The sequence below is a fragment of the Scleropages formosus genome, chromosome 14, assembly GCF_900964775.1.
Source record: "Scleropages formosus chromosome 14, fSclFor1.1, whole genome shotgun sequence".
Classification (NCBI taxonomy): Eukaryota; Metazoa; Chordata; class Actinopteri; order Osteoglossiformes; family Osteoglossidae; genus Scleropages; species Scleropages formosus.
This window is the reverse complement of record NC_041819.1, coordinates 10,606,554-10,625,472: the sequence shown is the minus strand read 5'-3', so window position 1 is coordinate 10,625,472 and position 18,919 is coordinate 10,606,554. Positions and strand designations below refer to the sequence as shown.

General features: G+C 38.8%; 1 protein-coding gene across 1 annotated transcript in view; it reads right to left on the bottom strand.

Moving 5' to 3' along the window:
• Positions 1-18,919, bottom strand: part of LOC108920479 (interleukin-1 receptor accessory protein-like 1) — a 238,701-nt gene that overhangs the window by 205,186 nt on the left and 14,596 nt on the right. Inside the window, exon 2 of the mRNA XM_029258069.1 lies at positions 6,511-6,612. Within this exon, the coding sequence (XP_029113902.1) occupies positions 6,511-6,592 (82 nt within the window). The 5' untranslated portion in view covers positions 6,593-6,612. The remainder of the gene's footprint in view (positions 1-6,510; positions 6,613-18,919) is intronic.

The window sequence follows — 18,919 nt, the reverse complement described above, 5'->3', positions numbered from 1 at the left end:
TGTGTGTGAGTGTAAATGCAGCAGTTTGACAGTGAAACATATTATACACCCTAGGCTGCTGCCTATTTAGTCTGTGCATATGATGATTTTCCTTATTTCAGCGTAGGAATCTTTGCTTGCTGAAGTCACAAACTATGAAACAAGCTCTTCAACACACCATACTGCACAATCTTAAAATAAAAAAATACTGCTCTAAATCTGACAGTCTATATTTAACCACCACAATTTACAGTCATTCTCCTCCATTTGTCTTTCCTCTAAACTCTCCTTGTACTTTTTTCAAACACTTAGAAAGGGACTGCAAAGTCATGGGGAGACCTCATTCCAGGAGAATTATGTCTGTGAACATGAACTTTGACCTCTGCATAAAAGTAGCTGTCAGGGTAGCGCAATTTATCTTAATTACAATAAGGATTTGTGGAAAAGCATCATTGCTCTTAACCTCATTGATGCCTGCTATCAGGAAATGGGTACCAATGACCTCTGACTTACAGGAAAAATTATAAAAACAAATGAATACCATATCAGTCATCATTACAGTGAAGGAATTACACAGAATCCAGCTCAAATTCAAAGGTGTGGCATTTGGTGAACCATCTTATTTAAACTAGAAACGTTTTAACAGCGCAGAAAGGGAAGCAAACAGAGGTAAAATTAACAAGAGATCATTACTGCATAAATTTATGAAATTACTTGCAAGTTTTACAATACTGAGGCACCACGTGGACATTAAACGACAAAACAAATAGGTAATAAACCCACCTCTGAATTACATTAAGTGAAACAATGTATGAGAATTTATTTCAGCATTCGCTGCCAGGAGAAAAAAAAAGAAAACCTATAAATCGTTCCATTGTATGTGTGATGCAGACAGTAAACATATAGTTTTTTTTTCTTTTAAAACATTACAGCACATGATATCCACTAAATGGATCAAAATTCCTTCTCTCTCATCAGGTTCTTTGTGGTAGTCTACCCACCCCCAATGAGAACATTTGACACACTGAGAATATTCTTCATAGAATTCTAGGAAATTTACAGCAGCATTGGAAACTTTCCTGGGTAGTCCTAGAAGTTAAAAAAGGCCTAAGTGAGGAATGACAGCAAAGAGAGAAGAGGTTTGAAATGCTTAAGATGATATTGTGGCAAACATCTATCTGTACAACAGTCTTAGAAAAAGGTACATTTCACCCTCATGTTTCTCTGAAGCTAGCGCTATTAGGCACATGCGCACACACAGACTGAAACCACTTGTCCCAAGCGGGGACGCGGCGAACCGGAGTCTAACCCAGCAACACAGGGTGTAAGGCTAGAGGGGGAGGGGACACACCCAGGATGGGACGCCAGTCCATCGCAAGGCATCCCAAACTGGACTCGAACCACAGACCCAGGGAGCAGTACCTGGCCAAGCCTGCTGCGTCACCGCGCCCCCCGCTAGAGCTATTATTTCTTGTATATTCTGGAATAGATCAATATAATTCATAATGAAAAAAAGAACAATTTAGACTGCCAAGGTGTTGAAGGGGGGCCATTTTTAAATAATACATTCAAGGCAAAAAGCATTTTTGTTCGTCATCTGATCTATTTTTCAGTGAGTATGTGATGAAGGTTCTAGCAGTATCTCTTTGTTGTCCAAAGGAACAAAGCAACACTGTCACAGCAGAAAAAGTACCACGGAAAGCCCAGGAGACTGAGTTAAATGGCACTGCAACTGCCAATTTGAAATACAGAATAATCCCTTGTATATTTTAACTTCATTTATTACTGAAGTTCAGGCCTTCTTTTACCAAGAAAAAGACTGGAAACTCTGCAAGTAGACAAAAATAAAATATTTGCACAAATATCTTATATGATTTTGATGGAACAGTCTGTTGTTCACTATGTAGAGGACCATAGCAAAATAAAATAAAATAATAAATCAAATGTTTTCAGGATTTCATTTACATTTCTGTAAAAATAAGAATGCAGCACAGCCAGTTAAGTCCTTCATTTATTGCAATGTCAACTAGCTCAAGTGAAGAAATGGGGTGAAAAGTGACCTAAGAGAGAAAAGAACTGAAGTTCTTTTTACTATAAATCCATTACCGGGTATATTGAGCATAGACACTGGAAGAAGCCACTAGAAAGAATACGGCGAAACAAAACCTTGTAAGACATGGCCAAATTAATGAAAACTGAAGTTCTGCAAATTGCATCTAGACTGTGCAGGAAACCGAGAAATATTTCAAAGAAAGGGTGTAATTTATGACAAAGCAAAAAAAAAAAAAAAAAAAAAAAAAAACAGACCTAATAGTGTAGGACTGGAATGAGGCAGGGCTGGGTCAGTGGAAGAACTTCCACCAGATCTTTAGAAAGCTGCAGTCCTTTCTCTGAGCAAACTACCTCCAGTCATCAGAGACCAGAAAACAATGCCAATCAGATTTTACCAAATATCCTTACATCCTATACAGATTATTACTAAGTATGACTGCTGATAAAGCAGCAGGAGAGTTCAGTTAGGTTACTAAACTCAAAAAAAAAAATACATGACAAAGTATTTAATTTATACATTGATAAAGGTTTTACTTCCTCCAGATGCCACAACAAAACCTGCACCATGGTTATCTATAATGTGATCTTGTACCTTCCTCCAAGATAAGATCATCTGTGCATAAATAAGTAATAATAATAATGGGGAAACCGTTTATCTTACCTCACTGTGGAAGTTGAGGAAGTGTACTGCAATTAAAAGACACACATGAAAGACCCTGCTATTATGTGGAGGAACATCAGGATCAATTCTTCATCAATTTTGATCAGACCCTTTTTCTTATATATCAGAGTAATACAAAAAAAATCAGGAAATACTAAGGTAGAATTAAAAAAAATAGGAAAAAAGTGAAAAGAAGATTAAAAAACTATAAAAGAATCTTTTTTTTAATACATTAATTATATTTTTAAAAAAGTGAAGAGTGACCAAGTGACACACAGAAAAGGTACTGGCGAGATAGCCTGTGCTTTAAAGTCACACACGCTCAGATGTAAATAGGTGGCTGGGACCCTTCCACTTCTGCCTATATGCATTACAGCTCCCAGGAGCCTGTCCACAGTAGCCACAAACCCCATGCACCAGTTTCAAAATGCTCCTCTGCAGCACCTCCAATATGCTCTCAGCCCAGTACCCTGCTGTGTCAAATTAGTACTGATAATGGCACCAAGGTAGACCGGCACACTCCAGCCAGGAGATGGGCCATCTGGCCAACTGTGTGGGACACCATTCCATGTCGGAGCAAAGCGAGACACAGCCCCAGTGCGATGTTACAAAGCTCTAAACTCTTCACAAAGTCCATTGTGTTTACCTAATGGTGTGTTCAGGTTTGCTTTTCCAAAGCTGGACAGGACTTTGTTCAATGATCCTTGTCAAAAAGCAAAGAGCACCACAGAGAAGAGGAGTTGAACCTGAAGGAAGACGGATTTACCCGTACGCAGGATACAGGAATGTGTAGCACAGCTGCTTTCTAACGCTTTATAACCCATACTAGATATTAGAAAGTACCCCCCCACCACCCTTGTACCCAATGCTTTCGGAAAAGAGACAGCAAGACTTACAGGGACAATGGGTTATTAAAATTGTGTGCTTTTGTGTGCATCTCTATATGTACGTACTCACACATACACACACATTATAAGATTACAGTTTCCAGGTTCATTCGGCCTTGTGGAGTGGCACGTTAAGCAACACTCCTCAAATTAGTCTCTAGCACACCCACAGAACCCTGGTCCACATTGTGAACACTGTGAAGTGGAGCATTGCTGCCACCAATAAAGCATTCGAGAGAGGAGACACTCTCATTAAACTCACACTGATCCCAGTTTAAATGGCAGTACTCTTGGAGGCCAGACTACTGAGAAGGTGCATATTCTTTCCATAATTGGAAAGCCTGTCCCTCTTTGCAGCCCTCTGCATCTGCTATCAAAGATGTTGGTTTTAATGAGCTGCATCAGCTGGAAAAGAGTAGGCTGGGACAACCTATATTTACGTGTACAATGTCCTGGTAGAAGGTGACAAGGTCACAATAAAGTGTCTGGGCCAGAAAATAGTTTGAGGCTATTTTTTCCTCCCTGAAATCACTTCTTTAATGAAACGCTCTTTCGGTATTAGACAAAATTGCCCAGACAGTTTTGCCAGAGTGTCTTCATGAAAATGAGCCCCTAAAACGCCAACTGATTTATAAGACAGACAGACACAAACACACACACAGACGGACAGATAGATCTCCTGATCCCAGATGAGCATTTAGACTGAGAATGCTGAAGTTTGCTATGCTGTTTTTCATTGCACAATGAGCATTAATACTGTGGAGTAGCACCATGAAAACCATGTACATATCAATACAACTGGATTCCCTTACTTACTCAAGGTTTAAAGTTTTGTTGATGCAGACTAATGGTGAGCACTTGGAAAACAAAATTTGTTTTGTGAGTAGGAATTGTACTAGGAAAGTTGACTTGAGACTTACTGGGAAGGGGTTTACTGAGTAGCGCCCTACAGATGGTAACATTCTCTCTCTCGTCCATGTGAACTGTATGTAAACTGGTGAGTTGCTAGTTACAGATCAATCTTGGGAAAACAAAGTAGTAGCAATGGTATGGTGCACGGTCAATTAAATTTGGCATGATGAATTATATCATTATTTAAAGTCCCCCCCACCACTCCTTTACTGGTAGTGGCAACACGTAATTAAGGAACTTGTGGTTTAAAATTTTGTTTAAGCAGCTTTGGACTTTACTGTCACCACTATAGCATATTTATCTTAATATGCTAAGCATCCTTCCATATTGTTTTTCTATGACTATGGAACCTTTTCTCCAAAGTAAGTACCTGACTCAAAAGTATTACAGCAGGAGGTGGAATTTGAACATGAGGCCTAGAAGACCAGAGGGGACGTTCTAACTACTACATGACCTGCTGCCCCTAGTCATGGTCATATATGGTCATATATTACATGATATTGAGCCAGTTTTATGAAATTGTCATTTTTACATGTATACTTGTTTTTGGTGTTATTTTTTCTTGCTTTCCATTGTGCACTGGAAATCCCTTTTATTTGAAATTTTGTTGCACACTTTGAAAGCCTTGCTTTATAACTAAAATTAAAGGTATAATTACCTTTTTAATGTTTATTACTGGTTAACTGCTTACTGCAGTGCATGTGTCTTTTGCTCATTGCATTGATTTGTTTGTTTTACAATATACAAGTTTTATCTCATTGCGTTGAGATCTATGCCAGTTGTGCTGGATCCTACAGTGGTATAGAAAAGAATATGGAGATTGCTATTTCTGGTATCTGAGTCCCTGATCTTTACCAACAGTGCTATTCTTGAGTTGGCCAGTTTGTTGGTAATTACAATGGATGTGTGTTTTTTTTTTTTTTTCTTTATTTATCTAATTCAGGATGGGCAGTTACATGCAAGCCCCCCTTTCTTTATACACACATGCTCCTCAGTGTGCTACAGTTGCCAGTTCTCTGTCTGTTGTCTCACAAATCCAGCAGTGTTATAGTACTGTCTCCAGCAATTTGCAGGACAATATATTACACACATCTTGCAATGCACCTAGGCACATCATCAGTGGGATATTGCAAGCATACATATCTCAAGTACCATTTGTGCAGTGTCTATATGAGTTGTTCAAATCCATAAAAAAAAACCAGCAGGCATGTTAGGTTACTGGCAATCATATGTGCACAATTCCACATTTGGGACTTTTTTCTGTACCTGATGGTGCCGTACTGGTGTAGCTCTCTGCTTACTGGCTAATTCATTAATCCTTCACAACTGTGTGATAAATATTAAAGCATGAAAAGATCAGTGGTCTGGGAGTAGAGAGTAAACATGTAGTGGGTCTCTAATGCCATGTTTTACTCATAGTACATTATGTAGGCCTTTTTGAAGGGACATCAGATGTATTAGTGTCACACTTGTTTTTGTCTGTTAAACTTTGTTGGGAAAAATTGTGGTTTTTATTTTCACACCTATTCATGTTTGCATCTAAATGTTCTTGAAGACAGTTTAGTTAATTTTTAAATTTTTTTGTACATTTGGATTAAAGAGTGCTTTTCCATAGTTCGGCTGTGCAAATTAGTACTGTTTTCAGAGCAAGCCAAAGCTGTAAGAGGAATATGTTTTAATGATTTTAAGAAGAAACAGTTAGATTTCCATGGCCTTACTAAACTTGGCCTTCCCCCCCAGGGGAAATCGTAATAATTATTCCCACAAGTCTGTGTCTGAGCATAAAATGTATGCAGTACATCTGATTTTAGGAATTTATTAATTAGAAAAATCGCATTGTAATTTGTAAACCCCTTTAGCATTCTATTTCTGCTAAGAGGCAGTTTTAGCATGAGCAAGTATACAAATGCTTGTCTTTATATGCTGCCAAGTTCCAAGACCTTCCAAAGGACTTTAAATCTTTGACCACTCCATGTAAGCCAAGAAATTAAGTAAAGAGCAGAAATAATCCAATCCTACCTGAGCCTCTCTTGGACACCACTTTCAAGCTCCTGGTGACCACAACATAGAGAAGGATAAGAAGTGGGCTGGACGCTCTCATCTTCCACTTGTCCAATCGTGCTGAAGGTGAGAAAGGAATAAGGGGAAGAAAACCATGAGAGAAATTTTTGCTGATCCATCACTCTGGTGTTCAAATGGAGGAACTAAATTAAAGTTGGACCAATAATACAATGATAGTCTGCTAATATATTCTTGGGTCACAGTGGAAGTCTGTACTGTAGAAGACCAGTCACCATAAACAAGATTAATAATTCAATAATCTGATTTAATCACTGAAATAAAATGTATAATTAATTAAAGTCTTTACCAGACTGCTGTTTAATAACAAGAATATCTGGTAAGAATGAGCTGTTACCAGAATAGTATGAAATGATTTTCAAGGCCCACATGCACCTGGTATTGAGCAAATTCACCATAAATGAAATTTCCAACTGTTTAAAAACAATTTATCTGAGCAGATTACCCCAAAATAATTCTGAATTGGTCTTTAATCTTTAAGACGTTTGAACTTGCTTCTCAATTCTTTGTCTGTTTCATATTACATACAACCTGTTAAGAAGAGGCAAAATAAAATTTTAATAGGAAGATACTCAATTTTCTTCTGAAGGTTCCTATAGATTGTCTCCATAAAACATAATTGAAACCTGAATAGTCATCTTGTGAGTGTTGGTTAGTGTTGCGAAAAGACAACTGACCGATGCATCTACCAATAAAATATTCTAAAGCACAATTATTAGACACTATATGGAACCAAGTCTAAGGGTTACCCAGGACAATTACAGACCAGTAAGCTGAAGAAAAAAGCTAATTTCCTGACTTGAATATTACCTAAAAGTAACAAAGGGAATAGTGAGGGTGTTGTCATGACATGGTCTCACAAAGCAATACATGTATCAATATTTTATGAGCGATGAAGGTATTATATTCTGCAATGGACTTTATTTCAGTCACCTTAGAGAAGAAATAACTGCAAATCATTGTTTTGTTTATTGTTACGGGAAATATAATACGTGTTTCAATTTATTTCTATTCTCCTGACACAGGAAATAGGTACCAGTATTGTTACATGAAACAATCAAAATACTCTAATTTCCTCATTATTTATAGTTGAAGTTCCTTACAGTACAAAGAGCATAGATTTTATGTAATTGGTTATATCCTGATTGTGGTTATTCCTTTGTTTAATACATACACCATAGCTTAAAATGTAAAATGTAACTGCATATTCTTACAAAAATGTTGAAGTCCATGTAGGATACAAATTTTGACCCACAGCAGACACTGCATGAAACAAAAAAGAAAGAACCTTCTTGCAGATTGCTGTTTTAAAGAGCAACTGTCAATGTATCCGGGGCTAATTAATTGGGGAGGGAAAAAAAAAAGTCAGTCTGATTGCTTGGTATTTGCAGCAAAAAAAGAAAAAGAGAAGAAACTGTGACATTTGAGTCCAACAAAGATGCTGCGCAAGGTCTGAAAGGGGAACCCAGTAAAGCCACAATAAGCTTAGCGGGACAGAGAAGGTGACATTCATGACTGGTCCACAGCCAAGGCTGACATCATCGACACAACACCAGAAAGAAAGAGCCATTGTGCAGGCCTCTTGCAAGCTGTGCTTCAGCATCCTCCCCTTTCACTCCACTGCAGGTTGGGAAGATGTCTTATCATTTCAATTAGCCACCCCTCCAGTGAGGCGCAAACAATCAAAACACAGATAGCATGTTGTTTTCGCCCATGCATACCACATAAATAATAATTTCATATAATATGTTTATTCTGGAGGACTAATTTGCATTAGTGTTTGAATGTTGATGTTAAGAAATGGTTCTTGTTAGCTCTAGCAGGCAGAATCAAATTTACATATTTTACAAGAATCATGCATACTTTGTTTCAATTGGTGATCTGCTCATGCAGAAATCATTGTTATTTAAAATGCTCAGCATTACAAAATTAATTGTTCTTTTGAGAAAAGAAAAATTTGTAAGAATAACATAAGTAAATATAGAACATTATCTACAAACTATACTGAGTAAACTACCTTTGCTGAGAAAGCACACTACTGTAGAATTACAACACTGTAGCAGATCTAGCAGTTTCAAGATTCAGAGATTTGTTGTTTCCCGATTTTTATTAGGTACTGCTATTATTCTTTGTTGTTTCCATTAAAAAAAATTAAATAAATAAGTTTCATCCGGGGTAAAATTTGAAGCCAAGTATGTAAGCTATCAATGGGAACCCATACACACACTGTTTGAAGCCGCTTGTCCCGAGCGGGGTCGCGGCAAGCCAGGGCATAACCTGGCAACGCAGGGTGCAGGGACACACCCCGGACGGGATGCCAGTCCGCTGCAAAGCACCCCAAGGAGGACTCGAACCCCAGACCTGCCAGAGAGGGGGACCTGGACAAGCCCACTGAGCCACCACACCTCCCCCTCAATGGGAACCCTCCATGCAAATACATAATATACAGTATAAGGTATATTATCTGCAAGTTGTGCTGCTTCCAGGGAAGCATGGTTCAGGCAGCAAATTATAAAGTTTTTGAGCAGATTAATGAGTTGGTTCCCAAGCTTACATTAAGGGAAGCTTGAAATTTACAGTCCTATAGTTCTAGATAAAAGAATAAGAGTGACCTGCTCTAAATATTACAAAGTGTTAAATTGTCACCATTAGTGACAAATCACACGTTCCAGTCTCTGTGTTAGCTACCAACAAAGACCATATGTTTGAAGAAAACATTCCCAAAAAAAGCTACAAGAAGATTAAGAAAGCTAAGCTAGTGCAGTGGCATGTATGACCAGTGTACAGTGTGCAACACACTAAAATACAGCATGATCTGCCTATCCTAACAGGCCATCACAACTTGGAAAAAAATTGCTATAAACAGAGATTGAACCCCATTCAACATAAGTGTAAAATTAGGAGTATGCTCTACTATTTCAGCCTGCCTCATGGAAGAGATGCACTCTTAAATCTGTTGTCTAGTTGTTCCACCCACACATTTTCCTCCTCCCTTTTCACAGCTGAATTCAATTATGTTCTTGCCTGTTAGGTGTTGTCGCCTCCAGCTCTAGAGGAGCATGCGCTCCAAGGACTCCGTAGAGAGTCTCTCCGCTCCTTCCTATAAACCCACTCCCGGCACTCTGGTTATACTGGTCATTCAAAGTTCTGTTCTGTAAGAAGAACTTTGAAACCCCCACAGGAACCACACATAGCCAATTCTACAAAAAACATGCCCTAGCAATTATTCTGGTTCACATTATCAACTCTTTTGTTACCATAGATACACTTAAATGTGGTAGTTCTCTCTATCTATCCTTCATTCTCTCTCTCTCACGCTGTTCCCTGTGTGTGTATGTGGGTGTGAGAGTATGGCTGAACAGCAACCATTTTGTTGAAAATTGAACCCATAAATATATATAATTATATATACGTGAATACATATATACAATTATGTATATGACATTGTTTTGAAAATTAAAGTATACAAGGTTTATGACCTTTATTGCATACAAATTTCTGAAATGCTAAACTGGAAAAAATATTTACTATATTAAACAGTACAAGATATACTACATTAGTACTGCCATTTCACTATAAATGACTTTTGACATGTATGATACAAAGTTGTGAAACTTGGCATTTGTGTTTAAAAAGAAAAAGGTTTTGCCTCAAGGAACCATAACATTTGTCTGCCAGTTTTGATTTCCTGCCATTTTAAATTTTCTGGAAGACACTTAATACACAGCTAAGCCAAATTGCGTAAAAATTGGAATCCAAGTTTTATTAACCATGGAGGGAAAAGTTTTACACAAAGTTTATATCCCAAAAAATTATGGCATCTACCTTAAGAAGAAATCACACTGAGAAGGATGGACTGGAAAAACTAACATGATCATTACGTTCATTAAGAAGAAAAAGCTCGAGACTCACTTGATATGACCAACCACTAACATCATTTTGTGTTCAGGCAGCTATATTAAGAACTGCTTTGTCAAGTCTGTGGCACTTTCTCACCACCCTCCCCAAAAACAGACTTTTTGGAAAATGAATATTTCATGATGACAAAAATATACTTTTACTCATTCATTTCTTTAAATGGAAAAGATAAATGATGCATACACAACTGTTGTCCCACTCAAGAGGAATTATGGTAAAAAGGTGCACAGCTTTAAGCAAATAGTGTCTAATCCAGTTTTCTTCAGAAAAGTTTGAAAAGGAGGCTAGGAGTCATTGTATTTAGGGTAGAGCTGTTGCCTGGACAGTTACCACACCTTGCAGTAAGGCAATGTATTCCAGAGACTTTTTGAAGCCAGGAAGATAGCCCAGCATAAAGCAGTGTGTTCTCAAATCTCAACATCTCCAGTATTTTAGGGGTTACCTTCAGCTCCTCATCTCCCTCAATCCAATCCAAAAACATGTTGATGTCTGCATGTGACCTCAAATGCATTTAGTATACAAGTGTGTGTGTGTGTGTGTGTGTGTGTGTGTGTGTGTGTGTGTGTGTGTGTCAGATGTCCTAAATTAAGTCTTTCCCAGGGTACATTCCATGATGGATGCTAAGAGGAATCTAGCTTGCTCAAAACATATGCATATCTATATTTGTCATCCATGAAGATATTTTTGCATAATAAATCTATTCCTCTAGAGGTGATTGAGTTAGTTATATAACACAATATTTATATGTACCTGAATTTTGGCTGCAGGAGACAAACTGCAACTGTAATTTAATTGACGGAGAAACTTTATGGATAGGCATTTTTCCTCTTTGACCTAGATGTAGCCCAAACTGTTGGCTATCTTCCGCGATCCCGTCAAAGGTGAACTCCAGTGGAGTTCTTTTAAAACCGCTCTTGCAGAGAGTCTCATCTGAGGCTCCACTTAGTCATTGTCAGAGGTCTCATCTGTCTGGGGTTGTGTTTGGATTGTAGGCTATACTGTCCTGCTGTCTGCACACTTGCGCCCTGGGATCTGGCTCTTGTGCACCAGGCAAACTTGCGGCCCTGTTTGCTTTGGCCTGACTGCGACCTGCTGAGTGACAAATTGTTTTGCTTATCCATGGCATTGAGCTTCAATCACTGTCTGTGACTCACAGCCCAAAGGGATGATGTGGATTTTTATCCTGGTCTGGCTACTTGGCTGCAGTCTCTGCCACCTCCCTTGGAACAGCCCAAGACAGGACATAGTTAAAGTATTCTCCTGCTGAATTGGTGTTTGCAACTGGTAGTGTAGTTGTTAGAGCTGTAGCCTTTAGACCCCAAGGATGCTGGTTCAAGTTCCACTTACAGTTTTGTATTACCCTCAAGCAAGGTTCTTAACCTCAATCCAGTACCAATTACCCTGCTCTATTGGCTAGCCTAAATTATCATGGGTAAATAATTGTAAGTTGGTGAAAAAAAGTGTCCCCTAAATGAATACACGTAAATGGTTCACTTGACAAAATCTCCAGTCTTTGCTTTTTGAACTGTAATTGTACCTCGGGTTAAATATTTTTACAGGATTGCGGTCAGAACTTCTCTCTTCCAATGATGGCAATGACTGGACGGGAGTCCGCCACGGACGCTTGCTGCTACGTCCGAAAAGTAAAATGACCCCACGTAGAGTGTATTAAAAGTGCACAGTGCAAACGGTAAAGTACAGTGTACAGACGAAACGATAAACACGGGACAAAGAGACAGTGTATTCGCACAAAGGCGAAATGTGAGACACGAACTAGGCAGCAGAACCTAAATACGGAGGTGTAACGAAATACCGGACTGGAACGCGGTACCAGGACTGGGGCACAAAACGCAGCACTAGACAGGACAGGCACTCCGGACTGGAACTTAAACACCTCCGGAACAGGGCGTGACAAACAGCCGCCTACTGTTCGCTAGGACTCGCAAAGGGTACCGCTCATTAAGAATCCACGATCTATCATCGGCCACTTGCTCCTTTTATGCTTCACTAAGCACCAGATTATTGACAGGTGTATGAGTCTGGGTTAGTGGCACCGAGTGGCGCCTCCTCTGGCCCGTAGGGGTATTGTCCCTGTGGGTCGTGACACGTATAGGTACGTAGATTTATTTAGTCTAAGTGACATTCCGAAGAACCCTAAAAAAACTCATCATCTGAAAATACAAAACTTTTTGCGGTGTATTTAAGTGACTGAAGTGCAAATAAAGCCTGAATGTTCATTTTTTTTCCACTACTGAAAGAGGTGCAAATATTATCAAGCTGAGCAGCTGCTTCCTCAATAATAAAGCACTCCATCAATTCTAAGTATTCACCATAACATGGACTTTGTATGCCTACCTGAAAACTGGCAGCAAATAATTGAATTATTTCTGTAAAGCTACTGCATCTATGGTGATACGGACAAACCGCACTGTAGGTAGCAATGGATGCCAGCTTTGCTTCAATCACTGCTCCAACTAAGTGTCTATAGAACATGGCATCCTAGAATTAGATGGTGCTGAGCTAGCTCTTGTGTTTATCTCCCATCCTCTCAAAATCCTCAGTCATATTTTATGTACTCAGGTCTTCTGTTATTAGGGCACCTGAATATTCACTCTGACACTAAAATATGTACTTTTTCTTTTACTGAGTGTTCAGACCCTCTTCAATGTCTTAATCTCATTAAACAGCAGTTGTGTGTTTCTATTGTTTTTCCTCTCAAATGCATTTGATCTCAATCTCATCGTCTTAGACCCCAAAAGTGTTATATGCATTGTATGTACCTCTCCAGCTTCTCACCCATGTTTTATACACACCATCTCTCCAGAAAGACACATTACAAGCAGTCCACCCAAGAGTCTTTTTCCATACATTTGTTGATGACAATTCATGCACTGCAGAAAGTCTCTTAATTTGTCTTAATACCTGTACAGTGTGTTACGCTTCGTCATTCACATCAGAACTTGGTTCTAAGAAAGCTGCAGGGTATGAATTGGAATGCTTAAGTAGAAAAACTATGCAGACTATCCAAGCTTTGCTTACCAGAACCATGTCACCAAACACAAGGAAAGTCTCACTCAAAACCAAGCAAAAAAAATTATAGAAGAGATGTTTTGGTGCTGAGCAACATCACTTGCTGCTTAAATTTATCTTAAGCTTTTCTGCACAGCAGCTTCAAGCAAGTGGGTAATTTCAACTGTATAACTCAGAGTAAGTACCTTGCTTAAGGACACTACAGCAGGAGGTAGGAACTGAACCTGGGCCCTTTGAGTTCAAAATCAGCAGCTCTAACCACTGAACTTGCTGCTGCCCTGCAAAGCATTCACTTTACAAAACTCTGTTGTCTGTGCTCTTTATATTGTGATTGTCCCTCAGGCTAAATGTTTTGACAGGGTTTTTGCCATAACTTTTCTGTTCAACTGGTCTGATAACTACATTTCATTGGTATGGGACACATGCCATAGATCTGAAAGTACCAAGGTTTTTTGCTGGGGACTTAAGTAATGGAACTGTTACTACTGTGTTCAACTTGCACTGAAAATTTTCCACTGTTGATGGAGAAGTAAAAAAAGTAAAGGATTAATTTTTTTCTGGAAAAATGAGGGAGGTACTCTGTCTAAAAGGTGTTTTGAGTGTTTTCCTTTATACAGTACCTAATACAGAACAACTACATACTTTTGTGAATATGGCTTCAGCTATGAAACACTAAAGCGTATGTCTATTCTTTAAGTCCCCTACTTTCAAAAATTATATATAGAAGACACAAGTCATACCACTTTCAGCTCAGTCTTTTTAATTAATATTTTTTAAGTTACCATGACATGTCATGTTGTGCTTTTTAATTTTACAAACTCGTTTTTTAATTAGCTGCTTAAACAGATTTCACTTTCCTCCCGTTTATTTTTACTTATTTGTGAATTTATTGAATTTTAACTCTATTTCATTTTACTCATTTATTTTTATTGTGCGATCATAAACTCTGGAAGGTGCTTTAAAATAAAATGCGTTAACATTACTTAATTACCAAATGACCCATGGATACTCAGATCCAAAGCTGAGTTTCATGGACACTTCTCACCACAGCTGGAGGCACATTCTCAGGCTTGGAAAGCAAACAGCACAGAATGTTCCCAACATACAGTCATACCACCACACTGCATGGTGTCACTTCCCACATAAAGCATGTGTGGATTGAGCTGTGGACATAGAGCAGAGAGAGAAAGCAGGGGGCACTCAATAGTCTGCAATGTGCCACTAACAACCCTAATGCACTAATATTACTTACTGCTTTTTAGTCTAAGCTTTAATATAGGTGACGCTATCTTACACACCAGCAAATGTATATACACCACTAAAAGATCCTTTAGAGGTGTTAATCATATTTTTTAAACTATACAATAATGCAACAGCCATGCTCATCGGACATGTATCTCCAAGGTTCTATCCATCAGGTCCAGATAAAAGAAGCCCGTGTAAACGCAAAACATCAACAAGCATTTTTTGAGGTCTATTTTTCCACCTGTCTTAACAGTGAAGAACTGCACCATTTATTTTCAGTGGCAGCACAGTACCTCATATACAAAAGATTCAAACGGACAATTCCCACTTGTTCGACTGAACAAAAAGAAATCGAAGCGGTTCAGCTGAGAGACCTCACACCGGTCATTTGAAGATGCAGTATAACAAAAGAGGTATTTTTGGGGAGAACTGATGCATGTCATTTGTGTTGCATGTCATTTTAGTAAAGCCAATGCTTCATAAGCCAGTGGGCCGAAATCTTCTGGAACTTCCCATTGAGGTAAACAAGCTGGATGCTTGGCAGTGCGTGAATGCTGCCTGTGGTTCTCCCACAATGCACCACTCAGCTGACGACAATTAACCTCCAGGAGACTGGACTCCCTCTTTTTCCATGTGGGGTCCTTTGTTCACAGAGGGAAACTGGTCTATTCTGGATGGATGAATCAGAAATCACCACAAGGGTGGCTTCTCATCTGTTCTTTTCAGAACCAAGACCATGTCAACTCTTATTGTTCTGTTTAATAACTTCCACCCCATCAGGCTATTTCTTTATGACCACCAACACCAACACAGAAAAGTCCAATTAAACCAATAAAGCTTGAATAAAATATTTTGTAAATAATTGAAGCAGTACATCAATCACTGCACTTGACAACAAACACCTTGCTCTCTAATTAAAAAACCACACTTTGACTTGAATTTAAAATTCTATTTGTGTTTAGAGGGGGTGCGGTGGCGCAATGGGTTGGACCACAGTCCTGCTCTCCGGTGGGTCTGGGGTTCGAGTCCTGCTTGGGGTGCCTTGTGATGGACTGGCGTCCCCTTCCCCTCCGGCCTTACGCGCTCCTTTTCCGGGTAGGCTCCGGTTCCCCACGACCCCGTATGGGACAAGCGGTTCTGAAAATGTGTATTTGCATTTAAATTTAGACAAATGAGCAATTAACGATGAACTGGTCCTCTGACTTTGCTAACATATTTTGTTGTAAACTAGTAAAAGACTCAAACAAGTCATGTTATCCTACCCATTCTGACTCACGTGGTGGAAAAATCACCTATTAAAGGACTGTATTCATCAACTGATGGAAAAATATTATTTATTTTGGGCAAAATATGCAAATGTGGAATACATATAGAAATGGTGCAACCAGTGTTTAATTGTTCTGTGTCGCAGCCTAATAAATATTTCTAGAATCGTTATGTTTTCCCTCATGCATTTTATAGGTTTCCAGTTTTTCAATTTATTAAACCGAGTAATACATATGGTGGAAAGGAATAAAAAGTTGTCCATTTAAATTTAAAACTTCACTCTGTACCTGAATATTCTCTGTGCTGTAAGGTGCCATCTGTATCCTCACAAAATTATTCTGGATTTACTGATGCTGTAATAATGGCCAACTGCGTTGTATATTCCATTTAATGAAGAGTAGTGTAATAAACTGATTGAAAACACTCATCCTAAAAGATGCACATCATTCATTGTTACAAACCTTCAAATATTATCAAGGAAGCAATATATATTTCTTCTTTTTTTAATCTTTTTCATAAGAACTATTAAAAACTGTAGTAGAGCTAGTAGCAGTGTTATGTGTTGTAATACCTTTTCCTTTTCTCAAAAGCTGACAAGATGTCTTTCAAAACCGTAAGGCTAACAGCAGGTTTGAAATATTACAATAATATTTGACAAATGGTCTGTGGACTATGGGGTAGAAGGAAACCTCTTCTTGCCTTAAAGTTTGCAGAAGAATAGGGAAGAACACAACATCAACAAAGACATAGCCCTCCCCTCCTGGATGTTCACCTGCAACAGATTTGATTGAAATTCTTCAAAAAAAAAATTACAGTGTAGTTCTAAAATTTAGCACTCAAATTAATCTAATGCTTCAGTTTCGGGATGTCATTAGTTCTTTTCCGGAGAATAACACATCTAGTTTTCTCTACAGATCAGTTTAATTTATTTTAAATTAATAAAGCATGACAAATCCCAGAACTATTATGAAGCTGTGCAGTCCAAATGTACGTATAATTTATGTTTAGATTGGGAGCTGTTGGCTGAAAACCAAATTTTATAGGATTTTCTTGCAGATTTGAATTAGGACCTATTTCAAATTGATCTCACTTCAACATATTGCAGTTTCCACCCATTGTCAACAAGCACTTCTTCCAAGCAGGGTAGCAGCAAACTGGAGCCTACAGAGCAACATGGGGCACAAGGGCAAAGAGGGATGAAACACATCCAGGATGGGACACCAGCCCGTCACAAGGCACCTCAAGCAGGGCTTTACCCCCAGACCCACCAGACAGGATGCACCGGCTTAACTCGCTGCACCACAGCACATATTGCAGTGATACTTTTTTAAGTTTACCAGTCAACTGTCTGCATGAAAAGACTAAATATGGTCATTGGCTTGAATACAGTAATGGATGTTGGTCATCATAAAATCATGGATCAAGAACAAAATCCCATCTACTGCTAAAGGACTAAGAACATTGTATAATACACAAGAGAATGACAATAATACAGGTTGGCCTTTTTTTGCTCAATATGGTCTTAATTGTTAAAAAGAGAAAATACACCAGTCTAGTTAGTTGATTCAAACCACTGGCTTGTAATTTTACCTTTTGTGTATTTTATCTGTACATTTTTTTTTATTTTTATTTGGTGCCTCAGAGCATTACTTAAAGGCATATCTATTCAGTGAGAAAGCTGTCACAAGAGCTGAGGAAGCAATGATAATTTTATGTGTGTGTGTGTGTGTGTGTGTGTGTGTGTGTGTGTGTGTGTGTGTGTGTGTGTGTGCACATTTGCGTGCATTTCAGAAGTATTCTGAATAAGCAGTCTGCATAAGTTTCCCATTTTGTGCACTAATAGAAGAGATTATTAATTAAGTTCATAACAGAGTATTTCCTACTGAGGCACTAATTGCATTTTCAAAGAAATTCATCCAGGCCTGTGTGTAACACACATTCTGGGATTGGCAGTTAAAGATAAATATTTGTTTCCCCCAACTTTGATTTGTGCAGTGCACAACATAAATCTGTACTCTCCATTCCAGAGACAAGAGAATTAAGGTGTGATGGAGAGAGAAGGAAATATCGCGCATGCAGACAATGAGGGGCTTATCTTATCCGAGGATGGAAGGCAGGGTGAGGGGTATTTAAAAGCTGATGAAGATGACTCTTTGGCTGATGTCCCTTTGGAGCTCTAAAATATATTGTAAAAAGATCTCTCTGGTCCAACCTGGAGACCCCTTCATATAGCAATGTTTAAAAAGCCCATCTTTTCAGAAGTTTCTGCAGCACTGGAACAGTTGAAGACAGGCTCTGAAGACTGGGAATGAGTGATTGTTCACTGCTTTAAGCATGTGTGTCTGTATATGTGTTTGTGTGTTCCTTTATGTCTAGGCTCCAGGTTACAGCAGAACTATATAGCACATCTGGGACCTGAAAGTCCATGGCTGTGAAGCATAGTACTTGTTACTGTGGTTACTTACACCAAAAGAGGAAAGCAGGCCCCGTTCTTCTTTACAAGTTAAAGGGCTTGCTCTGGCAGTCCCACGGCAGCTGGTAAAACGGACTTCGAGCTTTATATCTCAGGCTGCAAGATCAGGAGGAAAAGACATGACCTCCACAGTTATGTACTGTGTATCAGGGTAAACGTTACATGAATGAGTGGGTCACTGTTACTGCTCAAAAAAGTAGATATTCAGGCGGAGCTCCGTACCACTGCATTAAAAATGGTTTTACCACACTTTCACACATCTATATCTTTATCATCTCATCTTCAGTTTTATGGTAGACTATAAATATGAGGATGAGCAGTAAAATGTTCAGAGAAGCAACATGTGAAATGAAATGAGGAAGGAGTTTTCACAAGTCCAAGACTGTGGCAATTCTGCTCAAGTTAGTCTTTGGTGGC